This window comes from Ambystoma mexicanum, chromosome 11 (assembly GCF_040938575.1).
Source record: "Ambystoma mexicanum isolate Mex_15411 chromosome 11, UKY_AmexF1_1, whole genome shotgun sequence".
Classification (NCBI taxonomy): domain Eukaryota; kingdom Metazoa; phylum Chordata; class Amphibia; order Caudata; family Ambystomatidae; genus Ambystoma; species Ambystoma mexicanum.
Window position 1 is genome coordinate 55,523,437 of NC_090934.1, and position 19,154 is coordinate 55,542,590.

The 19,154-nt window shown below is 49.3% G+C and overlaps 1 protein-coding gene across 8 annotated transcripts in view; it reads left to right on the forward strand.

Annotated features, from left to right (window-relative positions):
* Positions 1 to 19,154, forward strand: part of COL16A1 (collagen type XVI alpha 1 chain) — a 706,769-nt gene that overhangs the window by 63,143 nt on the left and 624,472 nt on the right. For all 8 annotated transcript variants that reach the window (XM_069622515.1, XM_069622517.1, XM_069622520.1 and 5 more), the window contains exon 2: positions 11,547 to 11,667. In XM_069622515.1, coding sequence (XP_069478616.1) covers positions 11,592 to 11,667 — 76 coding nt within the window. In that variant the 5' untranslated portion in view covers positions 11,547 to 11,591. The remainder of the gene's footprint in view (positions 1 to 11,546; positions 11,668 to 19,154) is intronic.

Here is a 19,154-nt window from a genome sequence, read left to right on the forward strand (position 1 = left end):
CCCAGTATGCATACTGAGATTGGGTAGTTGGAACAGGGTGGCCAGGATTTGGTCTTCATAACACCATGGTGTCAATGTAGGTGCATTGGTGGGGTCTCCTGGCAGGTCAGGAGAAATATGGAGGTGTAGTGGGTTGGCCTCACTGTGAGGATTTCAACTATCTGCACGGTGGGTGTGCGCTCACCTGCTATTGATGCATGTTCCTCAGGTGAGGAGAGCAAGCTTACGGTTACTATACTAGTGATGCATGCTGGTCGGGCGAGGAGAGCAAGCTTACGGTTACTATACTAGTGATGCATGCTGGTCGGGCGAGGAGAGCAAGCTTACGGTTACTATACTAGTGATGCATGCTGGTTGGGGGAGGAAAGCAAGCTTACGGTTACTATACTAGTGATGCATGCTGGTCGGGCGAGGAGAGCAAGCTTACGGTTACTATACTAGTGATGCATGCTGGTCGGGCGAGGAGAGCAAGCTTACGGTTACTATACTAGTGATGCATGCTGGTTGGGGGAGGAAAGCAAGCTTACAGTTACTATACTAGTGATGCATGCTGGTCGGGTGAGGAGAGCAAGCTTACGGTTACTATACTATTGATGCATGCTGGTTGGGGGAGGAAAGCAAGCTTACGGTTACTATACTAGTGATGCATGCTGGTCAGGCGAGGAGAGCAAGCTTACGATTACTATACTATTGATGCATGCTGGTTGGGGGAGGAAAGCAAGCTTACGGTTACTGTGCTATTGATGCATGCTGGTCGGGCAAGGAGAGCAAGCTTACGGTTACTCGGCTATTGATGCTTGCTGGTCGGGTGAGGAGAGCAAGCTTACGGTTACTATACTAGTGATGCATGCTGGTCGGGCGAGGAGAGCAAGCTTACGGTTACTATACTAGTGATGCATGCTGGTCGGGCGAGGAGAGCAAGCTTACGATTACTCGGCTATTGATGCATGCTGGTCGGGCGAGGAGAGCAAGCTTACGGTTACTATACTATTGATGCATGCTGGTCGGGCGAGGAGAGCAAGCTTACGGTTACTATACTATTGATGCATGCTGGTCGGGCGAGGAGAGCAAGCTTACGGTTACTATACTATTGATGCATGCTGGTCGGGCGAGGAGAGCAAGCTTACGGTTACTATACTATTGATGCATGCTGGTCGGGCGAGGAGAGCAAGCTTACGGTTACTATACTATTGATGCATGCTGGTTGGGGGAGGAAAGCAAGCTTATGGTTACTATACTAGTGATGCATGCTGGTCAGGCGAGGAGAGCAAGCTTACAGTTACTATACTAGTGATGCATGCTGGTTGGTGAGGAGAGCAAGCTTACGGTTACTATACTAGTGATGCATGCTGGTCGGGCGAGGAGAGCAAGCTTACGGTTACTATACTAGTGATGCATGCTGGTTGGGGGAGGAAAGCAAGCTTACGGTTACTATACTATTGATGCATGCTGGTTGGGGGAGGAAAGCAAGCTTATGGTTACTATACTAGTGATGCATGCTGGTCAGGCGAGGAGAGCAAGCTTACAGTTACTATACTAGTGATGCATGCTGGTTGGTGAGGAGAGCAAGCTTACGGTTACTATACTAGTGATGCATGCTGGTTGGGGGAGGAAAGCAAGCTTATGGTTACTATACTAGTGATGCATGCTGGTTGGGGGAGGAAAGCAAGCTTATGGTTACTATACTAGTGATGCATGCTGGTCAGGCGAGGAGAGCAAGCTTACAGTTACTATACTAGTGATGCATGCTGGTTGGGGGAGGAAAGCAAGCTTATGGTTACTATACTAGTGATGCATGCTGGTCAGGCGAGGAGAGCAAGCTTACGGTTACTATATTAGCGATGCATGCTGGTCGGGCGAGGAGAGCAAGCTTGCGGTTACTGTGCTATTGATGCATGCTGGTCGGGCGAGGAGAGCAAGCTTACAGATACTATACTATTGATGCATGCTGGTTGGTGAGGAGAGCAAGCTTACGGTTACTATACTAGTGATGCATGCTGTTCGGGCGAGGAGAGCAAGCTTACGGTTACTATACTATTGATGCATGCTGGTTGGGGGAGGAAAGCAAGCTTACGGTTACTATACTAGTGATGCATGCTGGTCGGGCGAGGAGAGCAAGCTTACGGTTACTCGGCTATTGATGCATGCTGGTCGGGTGAGGAGAGCAAGCTTACAGTTACTATACTATTGATGCATGCTGGTTGGTGAGGAGAGCAAGCTTACGGTTACTATACTATTGATGCTTGCTGGTCGGGTGAGGAGAGCAAGCTTACAGTTACTATACTATTGATGCATGCTGGTCGGGTGAGGAGAGCAAGCTTACGGTTACTATACTAGTGATGCATGCTGGTCGGGCGAGGAGAGCAAGCTTACGGTTACTATACTATTGATGCATGCTGGTCGGGCGAGGAGAGCAAGCTTACGGTTACTGTGCTATTGATGCATGCTGGTCGGGTGAGGAGAGCAAGCTTACGGTTACTGTGCTATTGATGCATGCTGGTCGGGTGAGGAGAGCAAGCTTACAGTTACTATACTATTGATGCATGCTGGTCGGGCGAGGAGAGCAAGCTTACGGTTACTGTGCTATTGATGCATGCTGGTCGGGCGAGGAGAACAAGCTTACGGTTACTATATTAGTGATGCATGCTGGTCGGGCGAGGAGAGCAAGCTTACGGTTAGTTGGGTGTAACTGCGCTCTGAGTGTGAACAAGCTTCTAGGTGTTCTTTGTCTGGGCATCAGGTGAGAGTTTGTGTGGTGACCCAGTCGGGTACAAGCATCGACTTCAGGGTTGTGGTCAAGGATGTTGGGCATGGAATGCTTCAGTGTTCCAGTGGCATGGAGGGATGGGGTGTCTGTTAGAGTGGGAGGCTAGGGGGCTGGTTGATTTTTAATAGAGGGTTGCCAGATGCAATGCTGCAGATGTTCTTCCACCAATCGGGTCTACCGATGGGAATGCTGTTGTGATACTGCCCCTACAGGTACAGCTGGGCATTGCATCTTTTGTAGTAGTCCATGTTTTTAGTTGTCTGGCCTTCAAGGCCTTAGCTCTCTGGCCTGACGATCTGCCTCTTACACGGCGCGTCCTGGTCTGCTCTGCGCCTGCATGAGTGCATATTTGCCTGCTCAGGAAGGTCCTGCGTGTCTTGGAAGAGAAGTCAGTATTGTGCTGACTCTAGGACGCGTGACTTTCTAGCGTCTGGTGGAGAGCCAGGTCTTGAGTGCTTTCTGGAAGCTAAGGAGGTCCTGTCTCTTGCAGATTCACTTGAGTCTGGCCCAGGAAGGCTGCCTTGCTGAAAGTATGGCTTCTTAGTATCTGAGAGACCTGGTGGCTTGGCACCTGACCTAGTCTTATGAAACTCTGCAAGACATTGACACTTGGAAAATCTTCACTCTGACCGCTGCCCCTGGTCTGGGGTTTAAAGTGGAACTCCCTTGCCCAGCCCTTGTTATCCACATTGAGGGTACTTTTGCATCCTGTGAGTTACCACCCAGAAGCCGCCCCACTTCTTTAGTCAATTCAGCAGAGGGCTCTTGGGTCTAGCTTACTCTGTTTCACCCACAGTGCTTTGAGATCGCTCAACAGCAATGTAAGTGCTATGGAAACAGCCAACCTAACATTGCACAACCTAGGACCATGCGTCTGTATGTGAAGATGCTGCATACAGGGTTTTAGTGACTGTTATGGCCTTGTATCTGGTGGCTGAGTTATAGACAGCCACTGCTGTGACCCTAAGGCCGTCCAGATGCTGCTGTGGCTGAGGAAAGTCCCCACTGTAGGTCAGCAGCCCAGAGATGCATTCAATCTCATTGGGTGCATCCCTCGAGGGCACCCTCAGACCTCAGCTGAGGGGAGATAATGAGATGGGATGACTCTCCAATGCCTGCTCCCCAATCTCTCCGCTCAGTGAGAGTCGCTGAGGGGTGCAAGAGGGCCCAGGTGTTATGGGATTTTTATACTGCACACTGTCACCGCCTGCATGGTCCCTTGGTGCACTGGCGGATCTGTAAAGCAAGAGGGTGAGGTGTGGGAGTTCAGTTAGTAGGACGGAGCGAGTTAAGTGCAAGTGAGCTGTGATGTGCTGTTGGCAGCTTCAGTTTGGGTTTTCACCATTCGCTGGGCGTAGGTGTGAATTTTCAGTTGGTAGCCGACATGTGCTGTTGTGTGAGGCTATGTGTGGTTTGTTTTGTTGTTGTGGTGTAGTTCAGTGCGTGCGGTTTGTTATGCTGTAAAGTTATGGTTGTGTTTAGAGTTTGAGAGGTGTATGGCTCGGGAGGATAGCTCAGGGGCAACGTCTACGGAGCAACACAGGTTCGATCCCCAGGTCCGCACTTAGAAACCTCTGGGTATGAAGCGAGTTATAAATAAACAATCATATCTGCAGATGAAGAGGGATGAGTTTTTTAGTGGGGTTGGTTAGTGGCGATACTTTATCGCACCCCTCAGATTAGGCCGCTGTGGGCTGGAAGGCTGCCATCACTCAGCGCATAATAGAAGCCTCTGAATGATACCTGGCGAGCTTCTATAGAAGCTTGCGGCAGAAACTCAGCAAAGTCTGTTCAAAGAGGTTAAGGGACTAATTCACAGTAGCATTTTATAATGGCAAAAACCTATTGGAAAACGCCCTGTGAATTAGGCGCTAAATATGGTTCGCCAACACGTGAAATGGAGGATTACGTTTCACCAATTTCATAAATTTGGTAAAATTATATTTGGTCACTTAATTCCGCAAAAATGGCTTTTGTGGGTTTCAAAATATGCAAAATTGCAGGAAAAAAGTCAAGAAATGAACTGTTGCCAGATACTTTCTTAGAACGCTCTGCGCTAAGAAATCGACAATGGGAGTAAGAAAGAAAGAAAGAAAGAAAGAAAGAAAGAAAGAAAGAAAGAAAGAAAGAAAGAAAGAAAGAAAGAAAGAAAATCAACAATGGGAGTAAGAAAGAAAGCAAAAAAGAAAGAAAGAAAAGAAAGAAAAACGAAAGAAAGAAAATCGACAATGGGAGAAAGAAAGAAAGAAAGAAAGAAAGAAAGAAAGAAAGAAAGAAAGAAAGAATCGATAATGAAAGTTTATCTGCATTTTTCCCTGAAATAACGAAGTTGAAAACTCAAGTAACGAGTTTTAAACTGGAGACTTGCACTCATTTTGCTTAGATGAATAAGGGGTATGAAAATTAATTGAAAACTGTTTGCTAGTGTTTTTGAATTATTCTGTTGATAAAAATAAATCCGGCCCTTTTTCTTGTGCAATCATTTTCGGCAATTTCGCCAGTGGTGCATTCAGAGGAGAAATACATCAGAAGGTTCTCAATTTTGCAAAGTAAACAAATATATACATGTTCCCCATCTACTGTGGCAGAATGTGTATTGTGCACATCTGTGGTAACATTCGTCGTTTGCCTGATGCTGGGCACCCAGACCCATTTTGGGCAATGCTGCATGGGCATCCCACAACCGAGGCAGGGTAACTGCTGTTACCATCGGCAGCTGGGAGAGGGGCAGCCCCAACCTCCCTGTGCCTGCTCCTCTCCTCCCCCCAGCAACGGAGACACGCAGTCTCGGCAGCACAAAGCCACGGAAGGGTAAGGTGCGAACAGTCATCGCACCCTTCCTCCAAACAGCAAGGTGCTAAGCGGCATAAGGAAAACAACCGTCAGGCAGGACCCAGGTTCAAAAGAACTGCCCCCACCAGGGTCAGACAGTCGGCTATCCGCCGGGCGGGGGGGGGTGGGGGGGCTGTGACAACAGCAGCCCCACCACATACACAACAAAGACCCAGGACCTCCCTGGGTCCTATAAAGATGAGCAGCAAGCTCAGAGGAAACACAGAACCCTCTGATCAGAAGACTCACTGCCACCACTGCGAACCCCTTGGACCGCTACCCGCGGCCCATCACTGCGAAGACCCTGTGAAACCAGCCCTACTGTGACAAGACCACACAGACCAAGAAGAATACGAACCCACGACTACATACTCAACCCAAGAAGATGGAGTAATGAGGCTCAAGCTTCGGTATCCAAAAAATCACCGCTGATGGATAAAAATCTATCAGCAAGAAGAAGAAGAAGCGCTCGGGTCAGAGTAAACACAGTCTGTCTGTGGACCCTGAACGGGGACCCAAGCAAACAGGAGGTTCACTGTTTACTCCGTGTCTTCCAAATCTTCTTGCTTCTTTACCACAGAACCCGCCCACCCTACAAAAAGGGGAGAGGAACAAAAAGAAGTACAAGGTACTGTACGGTGCCCACAACAAGTCGTGGGACACAAGAAGGCGGCACGGGTCCGAGGGGGTAACCTCAGGACCCGGTGCCCAAAAGTATGATACCATCATGATATGTGATATTGTGTATTTGCCATAACTCATATCTGTACAATAAAATCCTACGGCCTTTTATTGCCAACACTTGACACAAGTTGTGAGCCTATCATTACGGGAGAGGGTTTGGGGTTCGGCCAATACTAATGCATGCATATGGGTTCAGCAGTTATGGATGAGCTGTGAACAAACTTCCAAAACTCGGTGTGAGCTGCTGCTTATCAGCCAAGGCGTGGCCTTCAACAACCTGCTCACAATGGAGAGAACAGCACTCAATATTCACACAGAAACACCCTTCCATTTCAGAATTGAGTAGGGCACACACACAGCCCACCACACACACAGTCCCCCCTGCGCCGGCCAGTTATACATTGAGAAGAGCTGCTTCCCCACAGGACAATTGTTGGCTACAACAAACCAATTCAGCAGAACATTGTGAAAATAACAGATAAGTGCTCACCCACTAGCGAAATGTAACACACACGGCTAATCCACCAGCGAATCGAGCAGGTGCCAGACATGTCTGCATCATGCAGACATGCACACATCCCCCAGAGAACTGAACACGCCACAGACCCATCACCAACCACCGAGGCTGTTGCATTACTCAGACACTCTGACCTCCACCAGAGAATTGTGCATGGCACACGCACACACCCATAGTACATCCTCCACCAGAACGTTGTGCATAAGAAATACGCACGCCCTGCCAACCGAGGAGTGCGCGCAACACAAGGAGATGTTCTCCCACTAAGGAAGGTGCGTAACGCAAACACAAATGGCACCCCCGCCCCCCCCCCCCCCCCCCACAGCAGAGAGACTAGATTCGCAGGAGCCTTGCATAATGACCCAATCCCATTGGAAAAGGTTCTGTGAATCAGGCCCCCTAAACCCATTCACCAGAGAATTTCGCATAACAGCCCCACCACGCACGACACTTGTAACCAGGCTGCCAGGCTGGGCAGACATTTTACAAATTCAAAACGCAGACACACACACACACCAATTCTCTGCTGCCACAGTGGCAAGGAACCACGCAAGTGGCATGAGAACCTTTAACATTGCATCACACATATACAGACTGCCAGTACACTAGGCACGTGCACTTCACACACGTGGATTGCGCAACAGACGCCGCCTTCCCCTTGGCAAGCCTTAGGGAGCGGCGCCGCCGCTTGCAGTGGCTTCATTCTGAGGCCCCCCCCCCCCTCCCCAAGGCCATGAGCCGCCCGGGCTGACAAGGGCACCTCTGTGGAAGGGGCAGGCGGGCGGGAGGGAGATACTCGACATTATCTCACGCCGGGTTATCTCGCTTTTAATGAATGTTATCCTGGGAGCACAAACTTCGCCGACTCGTCGCCTCGGTGGGTACATTATCTAGAAAGGGGTCTCTCCAGGTCTGAGGTCTAAATGGAGCCGTCACTCGTTGAAACGCAATGAATGCAGAAGGCGCTCTGGGCGAGCAGCGCTGGAGTGAAGGCCCGCCACCCTGGAGGGTAATTAGCTGGCATTAGGGATGTTGCAAGCAGTTCTAGCCGAGGACTCTGAGCCCTGAGCCTCCCCTTCGATGCTGGCCTTGATGGAGGGCCCCGGGCTCCCCCGCTCCCACCTTCCGCATTCTCGGACGCTCCATCTGAGGAGGAGAATGCAGCGCATTGCGTGGGGGCGCAGGCGCAAGCTCTCTCATACACACTCATGCAAACGCACCACATGCATCGCACACACACAGGCATGCACGCGCGCACACAGTGCCCGAGTCATGGTATTAAGTGCGTGTAAAAGGGGGATTTACCTGACATTCTTCCCTCAAATCCCCATTCGCCAAACAGGGATTTGCGGCCAGAATGGCACGCAAATCCCCGTATTGCACGCAAATAAATCCATGAATCAGCGCAGATGCCCCCATACATAGATACAGACACGACACGTGCAAACACACAGGCACACACACACGCACAGCCACTGACGCATTCACACAGATATGCACAGATAAACATACACAGATGCAAACACACTCACCCAAGTACACAGACATGAACGCACGCACAGATACAGGCATGCACATGTGCAAACAAAACACAGACACATACATGCACATATGCACACACAGACACACATGCAAACACAGAAAGCAAGGGTGTAGGAAGCTGTGATGTTATATCATGTTATGCTGAGCTCTGCTATATTGTGCTAGTGGGATCTAGAACACACACAGCACTGCCCTTTGCATGGTCTCCATTCGCTGTGATGGACCTGCGGAAGAGCAGGGAGGGGTTCAGGTACTGGACAGGGAGTGAGGAGGCAGGGTCCGGGTGCTGTTGATGGATGATTGACAAGATGAGGAAAGTTGAGGGAGAGAAGGGTGAGCTATGGGGTGATTGGAGAGATGGGTGGGGTATTGCTAGATGAGTGGCAAGAAGGGTGAGTGTCAAGAAGGGGGAGTGTGTGCAGACTAGGTGGAGAGAAGAGTGAGCTATTGGGTGATTGGAGAGATGGGTGGGGTATTGCTAGATGGGTGGGGAAAAGGCAGAGTGTCAAGAAGGGTGAGTGATTGCAGACTAGGTGAAGAGAAGTGTGGGCTGTTGGGTGATTGGAGAGATGGGTGGGGTATTGCTAGATGGGTGGGGAAAAGGCAGAGTGTCAAGAAGGGTGAGTGATTGCAGACTAGGTGAAGAGAAGTGTGGGCTGTTGGGTGATTGGAGAGATGGGTGGGGTATTGCTAGATGGGTGGGGAAAAGGCAGAGTGTCAAGAAGGGTGAGTGATTGCAGACTAGGCGAAGAGAAGTGTGGGCTGTTGGGGGATTGGAGAGATGGGTGGGGTATTGCTAGATGAGTGGCAAGAAGGGTGAGTGTCAAGAAGGGTGAGTGATTGCAGACTAGGTGAAGAGAAGTGTGGGCTGTTGGGTGATTGGAGAGATGGGTGGGGTATTGCTAGATGGGTGGGGAAAAGGCAGAGTGTCAAGAAGGGTGAGTGATTGCAGACTAGGCGAAGAGAAGTGTGGGCTGTTGGGGGTTTGGAGAGATGGGTGAGGTATTGCTAGATGGGTGGGGAAAAGGCTGAGTGTCAAGAAGGGTGAGTGATTGCAGACTAGGCGAAGAGAAGTGTGGGCTGTTGGGGGATTGGAGAGATGGGTGGGGTATTGCTAGATGAGTGGCAAGAAGGCAGAGTGTCAAGAAGGGTGAGTGATTGCAGACTAGGTGAAGAGAAGTGTGGGCTGTTGGGGGTTTGGAGAGATGGGTGAGGTATTGCTAGATGGGTGGGGAAAAGGTAGAGTGTCAAGAAGGGTGAGTGATTGCAGACTAGGCGAAGAGAAGTGTGGGCTGTTGGGGGATTGGAGAGATGGGTGGGGTATTGCTAGATGAGTGGCAAGAAGGCTGAGTGTCAAGAAGGGTGAGTGATTGCAGACTAGGTGAAGAGAAGTGTGGGCTGTTGGGGGATTGGAGAGATGGGTGGGGTATTGCTAGATGGGTGGGGAAAAGGCAGAGTGTCAAGAAGGGTGAGTGATTGCAGACTAGGTGAAGAGAAGTGTGGGCTGTTGGGGGATTGGAGAGATGGGTGGGGTATTGCTAGATGAGTGGCAAGAAGGCAGAGTGTCAAGAAGGGTGAGTGATTGCAGACTAGGTGAAGAGAAGTGTGGGCTGTTGGGGGATTGGAGAGATGGGTGGGGTATTGCTAGATGGGTGGGGAAAAGGCAGAGTGTCAAGAAGGGTGAGTGATTGCAGACTAGGTGAAGAGAAGTGTGGGCTGTTGGGGGATTGGAGAGATGCGCGAGGTATTGCTAGATGGGCGGGGAGAAGGCAGAGTGTCAAGAAGGGGGAGTGTGTGCAGACTAGGTGAAGAGAAGTGTGGGCTGTTGGGGGATTGGAGAGATGGGCGAGGTATTGCTAGATGGGCGGGGAGAAGGCCCAGTGATTTCTGTAGTGTTTATGAATGGTTGAAGAGAAGGGTGAACTTCACTGAATACGGTGAGTGATTACTTGGTTGGTGAAGAGGGGTGAGCCACTGCAGGATGGGGGAACCATTTCTGGAGGAGTGGGGAGAAGCATGATCGATATATTTGAGATTTAGGGCCTCATTACACAGAAGGCGGTAATGGTTAACGGCCACCGTTAATGGTAACGGTGGCCGTTAACCATTACCGCCTTACTACGAGGTCCCTTAGCGGGTTGGTGCTTTAACACCTGCTTTTTGCAGGCGTTAAAAACCAACCCGCTAAGGGACCTCGGAGCTAATTACGGCACCGCAAAATTGCGGTGCCGTAATTAGCGCCTTCCCCATTCCCATAGAGCCCTATGGGGCAGAAATGGGAATGGGGAAGGGCAATGGCGGAAGGGGGATTTACCGCCCCTCCAACCTTGGAATGGGGCGGTAAATCCCCTTTCCGCCAAGGCGGTGCCGGTAATATACTGGCATGGTCCAGGGTGCTAATAGCGCCATGGCTCACCACCTTCCGTGTAATGAGGCCCTTAATGTTGGATGGTTGTTGAAAGTGGTAAGGGATTCTTTGAAGTCTTAATAGAGGTGGGAGAGATTTCTGAGCAGTGGGATACAGGCCGAAGGGAATGGTGGATGACTGGGGCCTGAGGGAGGAAATACTGTGGGGGTAATGGAAGGGACAGCCAGGGACATGAGAGCAGGATGGGAGGGTTAACATGCTATTGAGGTTAGGAGTGAGCCAAAGGATGCTGGCCAGATGGTGAAAGTTATGAGCACTTTTTAGGAGGATCAAAGAGAGGGCTAGTTGAAAGAAGAAAGAGAAGTTGAGGGGTGCTAGATAGAAGTAATTGGAGGGATGATGTCTCCTTGGCTGGTGGGAATGAACAGTGGCAGAATTCATGGTGATGCATAGTGGCTCTGGCAGGGTCCAAAGTGGAGAAAAGTTGAGATTTTTGAGAGAGTGTCCATTGAGAGGCTCTGATTGGACAACACAACTGCCAGTTTGTGATAAACTCTCTGAGACCCTTGATTAGAGAAGAGTACCTCCCTTGAAATAAGCAAGCAAAGCAAAGCGACACTCAGGTGCGATGATATAAATGATAAACTCAAATCTTCATAAGAGCTACGGAAATAAATACATTTTACGGCAAATTGTGATCAATTACAGAGTGTGCCGCTGCATGCATGGTGAGGTGGGGCATTGGTGGCGTGGGATAATGCACAGTGGCAAATCAGCTATGTTGGCATATATTGAGCACGCTGACCCTCTGACACCTGGCTTCTCTTCCTTCCTAGGTGCTGCGGCAGCAGGTATCGGGTGCCGGGCCCACCTCAGGCACCATGTGGTTCGCGTGGGCCTTGATGCTGTGTCTGCTTGGATCCTGCAGTGCGGGCGCGCTGCACACCTTACGGGCAGGTAGGTTGCAGCTCATTTCCTGAACATGTCTTCCCTCTTCCTCATCCTACACCTTCAGCAGCATATCCCAATCATGTCACGCTCCTGCTTTCTGTGGCCACCTGCTTATCTAGCGATGTGGGCACAATATGGGGAGACCTAACCAGTCGTTTGCTTGCGCTGCCACGTCCCACTGCAACCTCACTGCTACAGTCCTGAGGCTACCAAGAACTAAACTTCACTTCACCACAGAGAGTGAAAGACGGCTTAGAGCATTGCCAATAACAGAGGTGTCTATTACTCAACGAAATAGAGCTCATTTCATCAATGTGATAAGGATGAAATGCAGAGATGGCCTTCCCAGAATCCTGACATATACATGCTGTTGCACAAAGATCTCTGGAAAGATACGTGTCATACTTGTCATCAACATGTGTGATCCCGGCTGAGGATGCGATACCCTGCATATTGGCAAGCATCAGATGTAGATATTGGGTACCTGGGATCAATATGGCTAAAAAAGGAACCACACCTCTGTGCTCTGTCCACTGTGTGGTGCTAGACGCAAACCACAATGCGCATGCCCAGGCTTTAGCCACACCCGACACGTCGCATAATCAACTGACCTGCAGTGTTGCCACTGAATGACGTGACGCGTGGTGGCATACTGTGCAGTGCTCAAGCTTTGTTGTGCGCACTTGCCAACCAGATCCTTGGTAGTGTAGAGGATTGGACACTCAAGTTTGATAACAGAGAGCAGCTTCGAGAGCTGGGTTGGGATCTCTCCACTACTGCGCTTTTTTCTTTTTTGTTTACATTTTTTTGCCAAAGTGGGCAATGTAAAAATGGGCACTGTAAAGACATCTCAAAAATAAAACATTGATCTGGGATTAGTCATTCCACACTGGTAGTGAGCACGTGTTTCCTAAAGCAGGGCCCCAGGACGATCAGTCGGTCTGAAGTTGCTGTCTCTGGGGCAGGTTGCTTTACTGTGTTGTTTGTTCTGTTGATAAGCTCATGTATGCTTCAATGTACTTCCTAACCAGTGCATTGTAGTCTAAAGAGTCCTATATTGACTTTAAGAAGTGGGAGCTATGTCGTGCGCTGGATTTCAATCTCTGAGCCAATGCTCTCCCTTTATTTCTTTTTAAATGTAAACTGCTATGACCTAAATGTCCTACATTAAAAACACACAGTTTGATTGACATGTGTGTGTTGATTTAAAAATAGGTTTCAAACGGCAATAAGTGACATTTTGAAAATAATTTAAGGAAGTGAGCATTGGTCTGCTCCAGGGGGACTGAGCTTCAGCACTCGCTGAGACCGATAACCAGCACTTTGAGATAATCACACATCAGTTTAGTTGCTGATAGTTTACTATGAATTGTCACCCATGGAATTTTGGGAACCCAATCAGATTGTGGAGGGCGAGGACATAATCTGCAGCACAAAGCCTGCATTACTCGCCCCTCTATTGCCGTGCCAATGTCCGCCATCTTTATTGTTGTCCATCGCCGACACCTCGTTCCTGCAGCTGCTACATCTGCCTTCCTCACTTCCTGTTTCGATACTTTTCCTAGTCGCAGCCCCGCCCAGAGCGTGCCCCTCCATCACCCAGCTCCTGAAGGCTCACCCTCTTGCTGTTTGCGCAGGCAGTCTAATGTCGTGCCACACGCGTGCCCACCGCATTGCTCCTTAACTTGCTCGCATTGCATTTGCTGATCAGCACTCACTCTCCCTCTGGACCTGAGGCTCCCCAATAATACCCTTGTTTCCCTCGGGCCATTACTTCAGGTCTGCTGGCCATCACCACACTGGACCGCCCTTCACAGATTCTACGTTCGCTTTATTGTTATTGATGTGGGGGGGGGGGGGGAATCATCAAAGTCCCTTCATGAATGCAATCGGATGTGCTGTCACCCCATGTGTGCTGACAAACTGTGCTGTTCATCTACCCATGTACTTGCATTATAGCCAGAGTATTGGTAGCAAGAGGTTTGAACACTTTACCTGGGAAAGGGTAGAGCCATGGGAGCTGGGTTTGAACCTTGCCACCAGTTCTCTTCTTTTAGTGTTGGTCCTATTTCTTCCAGTAGGGCGTGCATATGATGCTTATCCATATCTAACATACACACATATCTCACCAGGCAGCTGTTTTAGGTCTTTAGAGATAAGGTGGCGCGCTTGTCATACTCCATGTGGGGTGGCCCTGTGAGCGAAGGCTGGAGACTTTCGGACGGTGCCTCGCTAGGAAGGTCACACCTACTTTAGGCATTGCTGTACCTGCAAGGGCGCACTCTCCCATAGCTGTGCTCAAAGCTGGCCACTGCCTGCGATGAGGCGGAGCGGCTTTGGGACCCGAACAGAAGGTGCAATGGATCAGCAATGATAGTACACGCCAGGAGCTTTGATATATGTGAGGGGGGAACACAGATCAGAACAGCAGAAGCCAGGTACTCTTCTGTGGGGATCACGGCTTGCAGACCCCACGCCACCAGGCAACTCTCAGTGAGAGGCAATGGGGTGAGGTCAGCAGATCACTTGGGACACCAGGGTGGGATTAAGATGCTAAAAAAAGCAAGGGGAATTAGTGAGGCCTACATCTGGTCAGTGGAAGGATGCAGTCATGGAAAGATGCAGCCATGATCACCCAAGCCCTTCATGATAGCTGTGAGGGAGAATGAGGGACAGAGAGGCAATCTGGACAGACTAGCAGTGAGGGAGAATGAGGGAGAGAGAAGCAATCTGAACAGTGGAAGGATGCACCCATGATCACCCAAGCCCGTCATGATAGCTGTGAGGGAGAATGAGGGACAGAGAGGCAATCTGGACAGACTAGCAGTGAGGGAGAATGAGGGAGAGAGAAGCAATCTGAACAGTGGAAGGATGCACCCATGATCACCCAAGCCCGTCATGATAGCTGTGAGGGAGAATGAGGGACAGAGAGGCAATCTGTACAGGCTAGCTGTGAGGGAGAATGAGGGACAGAGAATCAATCTGAACAGTGGAAGGATGCACCCATGATCACCCAAGCCCTTCATGATAGCTGTGAGGGAGAATGAGGCACAGAGAGGCAATCTGGACAGGCTAGCAGTGAGGGAGAATGAGGGAGAGAGAAGCAATCTGAACAGTGGAAGGATGCACCCATGATCACCCAAGCCCTTCATGATAGCTGTGAGGGAGAATAGGGGACAGAGAGGCAATCTGGACAGGATAGCAGTGAGGGAGAATGAGGGAGAGAGAAGCAATCTGAACAGTGGAAGGATGCAAGCCCGTCATGATAGCTGTGAGGGAGAATGAGGGAAAGAGAGGCAATCTGGACAGGCTAGCTGTAAGGGAGAATGAGGGACAGCGAATCAATCTGAACAGTCTAGCTGTGAGTGAGAATGAGGAACAGAGAGGCAATCTGAACAGGCTAGCTGTGAGGGAGAATGAGGGACAGAGAGACAATCTAAACAGCCTGGCTGTGAGGGAGAATGAGGGACAGAGAGGCAAGCTGAACAGGCTAGCTGTGAGGGAGAATGAGGGACAGAGAGGCAATCTGAGCAGGCTAGCTGTGGGGGAGGATGAGGGACAGAGAGGAAATCTGAACAGGCTAGCTGTGAGGGAGAATGAGGGACAGAGAGGCAATCTGAACAGGCTAGCTGTGAGGGAGAATGAGGGACAGAGAGGTAATCTGAACAGGCTAGCTGTGAGGGAGAATGAGGGACAGAGAGGCAATCTGAGCAGGCTAGCTGTGTGGGAGAATGAGGGACAGAGAGGCAATCTGAGCAGGCTAGCTGTGTGGGAGAATGAGGGACAGAGAGGCAATCTGAGCAGGCTAGCTGTGAGGGAGAATGAGGGACAGAGAGGCAATCTGATCAGGCTAGCTGTGTGGGAGAATGAGGGACAGAGAGGCAATCTGAGCAGGCTAGCTGTGAGGGAGAAGGAGGTACAGAGAGGCAATCTGAGCAGGCTAGCTGTGTGGGAGAATGAGGGACAGAGAGGCAATCTGAGCAGGCTAGCTGTGTGGGAGAATGAAGGACAGAGAGGCAATCTGAGCAGGCTAGCTGTGAGGGAGATTGGGGGACAGAGGGGCAATCTGAACAGGCTACTGCTGGATGAAAGTGGAAAGCAGGCGGCAAGATGAAAAAGAGAGAAACTCAAGAGATCAGTAAAGTCTAAGTGACCTCCTCGCACCTTACAGCGTACACCTTAACAGTCAGATCGCGACTTTCCTCATCAAGGGGCGACTTATCAAGGAACAGAGGCTGCAGAACTCCCCATCTACTCAATAAATACGTTTGGGGCAATCATGGGCGTAATTTTAGGGGGGCACGGGGGTGTTTGTCTCCCCAACTTTCATGGACGCCATTTTGTCTCCATTCATTTGGCTGGGGCACCTTTTCTTCAGATGTCATGCCCCCCCCCCCCAACATTGTCAGCAAAGTTACTCCACTGGGAGCAATCGATTTGATGTGAGCATAGTTAAATAGCAAACCACATTAGCTAAGCTTTAATAATGATATTAAAACAGAGATTTCATGTCGTATACCTTTAGTCCTGGCATTTTAAAGACATGCCATTTGCATTCCTGTACACATTAAGAATGCATGATTGCCAGCACCCCTCCCAGGGGGGGTTTGTTCCCAACGGGGGTGTACTTGGCACACTTCTCTTTAAGCTCTGCCCCTTGATCTCTGTAAACGAACCTCTTCATTTGCCTTCACCTATCACCTGTTTGCAAGTGGCATCCAAATCCTTTTTTTTCTATGCCCCACACCCCTGAACTATCCTTCGATACACCTGTCTCCCCCCCCCCCCCATGTATGACACTTCACTGCCTTATTCACAGCCCTTTCACGAGGAAAGCCGTATAGCGTTTTTCTTTCCCTCTCCCTCCTAACCCTATGCCCCCAGTGTTGGCAACAGTGGACTTTTGTTGACTCCGCCCCCGAGGTCAGGTGAAACCCATTGAATATTGCGTTTAGTTGTGCATTTTTTTTTCTGTCTTCTTTTTCACAAGCACTGACTTCGTATGTGCATGAGTTTTTAAATGTATTTCGGTTACATGTGCATAGTCCCTGATGTAAACTGCATTGAAATTGAATGCTTAACCCTTGCTTTCTACGCTTGTGCTCTGCCAACTTGATTACTGCTCCAGCCAGTATATGGGCGATCTAATCAGGGACTTCATTTAGGGGTCACCGACCCCTGAGGGCTCCCTTGCTACCCATGTGGTCTCCCTTCCTACCCCTACATTTCTTTTTGTTTGTAAAGGTATTTTTTGTTTTTTACAAATTGACACTCTTGGTCTGTGGACAATGCCATGTAGCTCTGTTTCTGGACTGGCTGGCTTTCTTGTTCAGGCTTCTTAAAAAAACAGGGGGTTCCACACAAGTGTAACACTTTGAGCAGTGACCCTAAATAAGAAAGAATAGGAATAACAAATAATTTGTCTTTCTCAAATTCTATACAATAATTGCTAGACTCATTAAGGGTTTAGTTCAAGCACCCTCCAGTCTGTTTAAGTCTGTTCTTAAACACCTCAAATTCACAATGCAGACACAAACTTCCAAAAAGCATTTAGAGTAGAATAAGCATCCATTCCGCACTATGTATTTTGCTTTTCGCAAGTTGCAGTTATAGCATTTTTTTTTGCCGATACATATGCTGATCTATTCTTGTATGAAATGTTTATCACGTTACAGTGATATTGTAACAATTTCTTTGATAGTGTACTTTGGAACAATGCTGTGTGATGGCACTTCCTGTTTTGTCAAGGGGTAAAAGGTTGTGTTCCATTGCTTCCTGTGATGTCACTTCGGGGTGGGGTCCAATGACATCACTTCCTATGATGTCATCAGAGGGTCAAGGGTCATGGGATTTCACTTTCGCTACCCCTGACGTTTTGGTGAAATGACGTCCCTGGGGATCTTCTCTTCTCCTTCATCCTCTCAACAGAATCCTCAACCTTGAAACGCAGGCTCAGTAACCTCTCGTTTTATAATCCCGCCTCAATTGGCTGCCTGCATGTGGCATGGCTCTTCATGCAGCCCGTCTCTCTCCTATTCACCCTCATTCTATTTGGGCAGCCCCCCAAGCCTCACCCTGGCGCACTCTGTGCCCCCTTCTTTCCCACCTGCACCCAGCACTCTCAAGCCTGGCACACTCGTCCATTTCCCATCCCCCAGTCTTCTGCAGCCCCATTCTCCTTCACCCTTCTTGATCCCAACAACTGGGACCCTCTAAACCCTCACCTTCCAACCAATCCCCACACCACTGTCAATGGTAAAAAACAGAGCCGTCTTAACAGGTGGGCAACCGGGCCCCCATCCTCTGAGGACCCACACCTGGCACAGTGATGCAAACAAGCCAGAGCACCTTTATTTAACGGAACATAAGCAACACTTCATGATGTTGTGTAGTGTGATGCTGAGACTATAAGTCTAATGCCTGGCACTTATATATAACAATCACAATCGTGCCTGCTCAATTAATCCTATAAAGCCCCCTGCGTTCACTGTAGCATAACACACAGTTGTTGCATTCCCTACAACACAAATTGTGTAGCGTTGTCCCTTCACTTTGTGGAATGTATTCTCCTGCCTTAACCGGAGTTGACATGCATGTTGATACGTGTATGGTTAAGAAGCTATCTCAGTGTGTTAAGCACCTGCTGGAGAGATATATGTTTACTTGTCAGATCAGAGAACTACCACATCTTGGCAAGGCTGACTCAGCTTTTCCTCTCTCTGAGGTTGATCAACTTGAGTGCATACACTTTGGTGACTGGAGCACCTACTGTACTACAAAACAATGCACCTGTACCAATGTACCTTCACTAACAGAGCATGAGTATGGTGCAAACGAGGCATCTACAGAGTGTGCAGCCTGGCCTGGCATTGTGATATATCTACCGACTTCCCAGAGCACAGTGCCCTAGGGTGGTGATGTGGTGAGGCAGCCACAGTGCAGAGTGTCAGAGAACCAAAGTTTATAGCTTGACAATACTGTGTTTCTGCTGTGCAATCAATCTTAAGTGAAATGTTTCGCACATGTGAAATTGCATTAGTGCAAGTGCAAATGACATTTCCACTAGTTCAATGTAATTGTGCATGTACAAATGCCATTTGTGCTGCGTGGTTTTTTTTGGTAATTTGATGGCAGGTGCAATTTGTTTTGCCCACCTGCTACTCTTCCTTTCCATGTCAGTCATTTGAGTGAGAGGGGGCGTGTACAGGGAAGAGACCAACCCAATGTCAGATTTCTCTGGCATGCCTACGTTCAGATCCGCTTACATGACACACAACACAGCATGTCAAATGCTCTCCTTTACATCAGGAATTCCAAGTAGCAAGTCTGTTCCAAACAATGACTATAAGCCGGTGAACATGTTGCTCATTTTTATTTTGTTGTGTGTATTTAAGACTTTGAAAAACAGCACTAACACCAGATGTGATTTCTTAAGGTCACCTCCATACACGATGGAGAAAGCGAAGCTCCAATCATGCTACTTCTGTGTAACA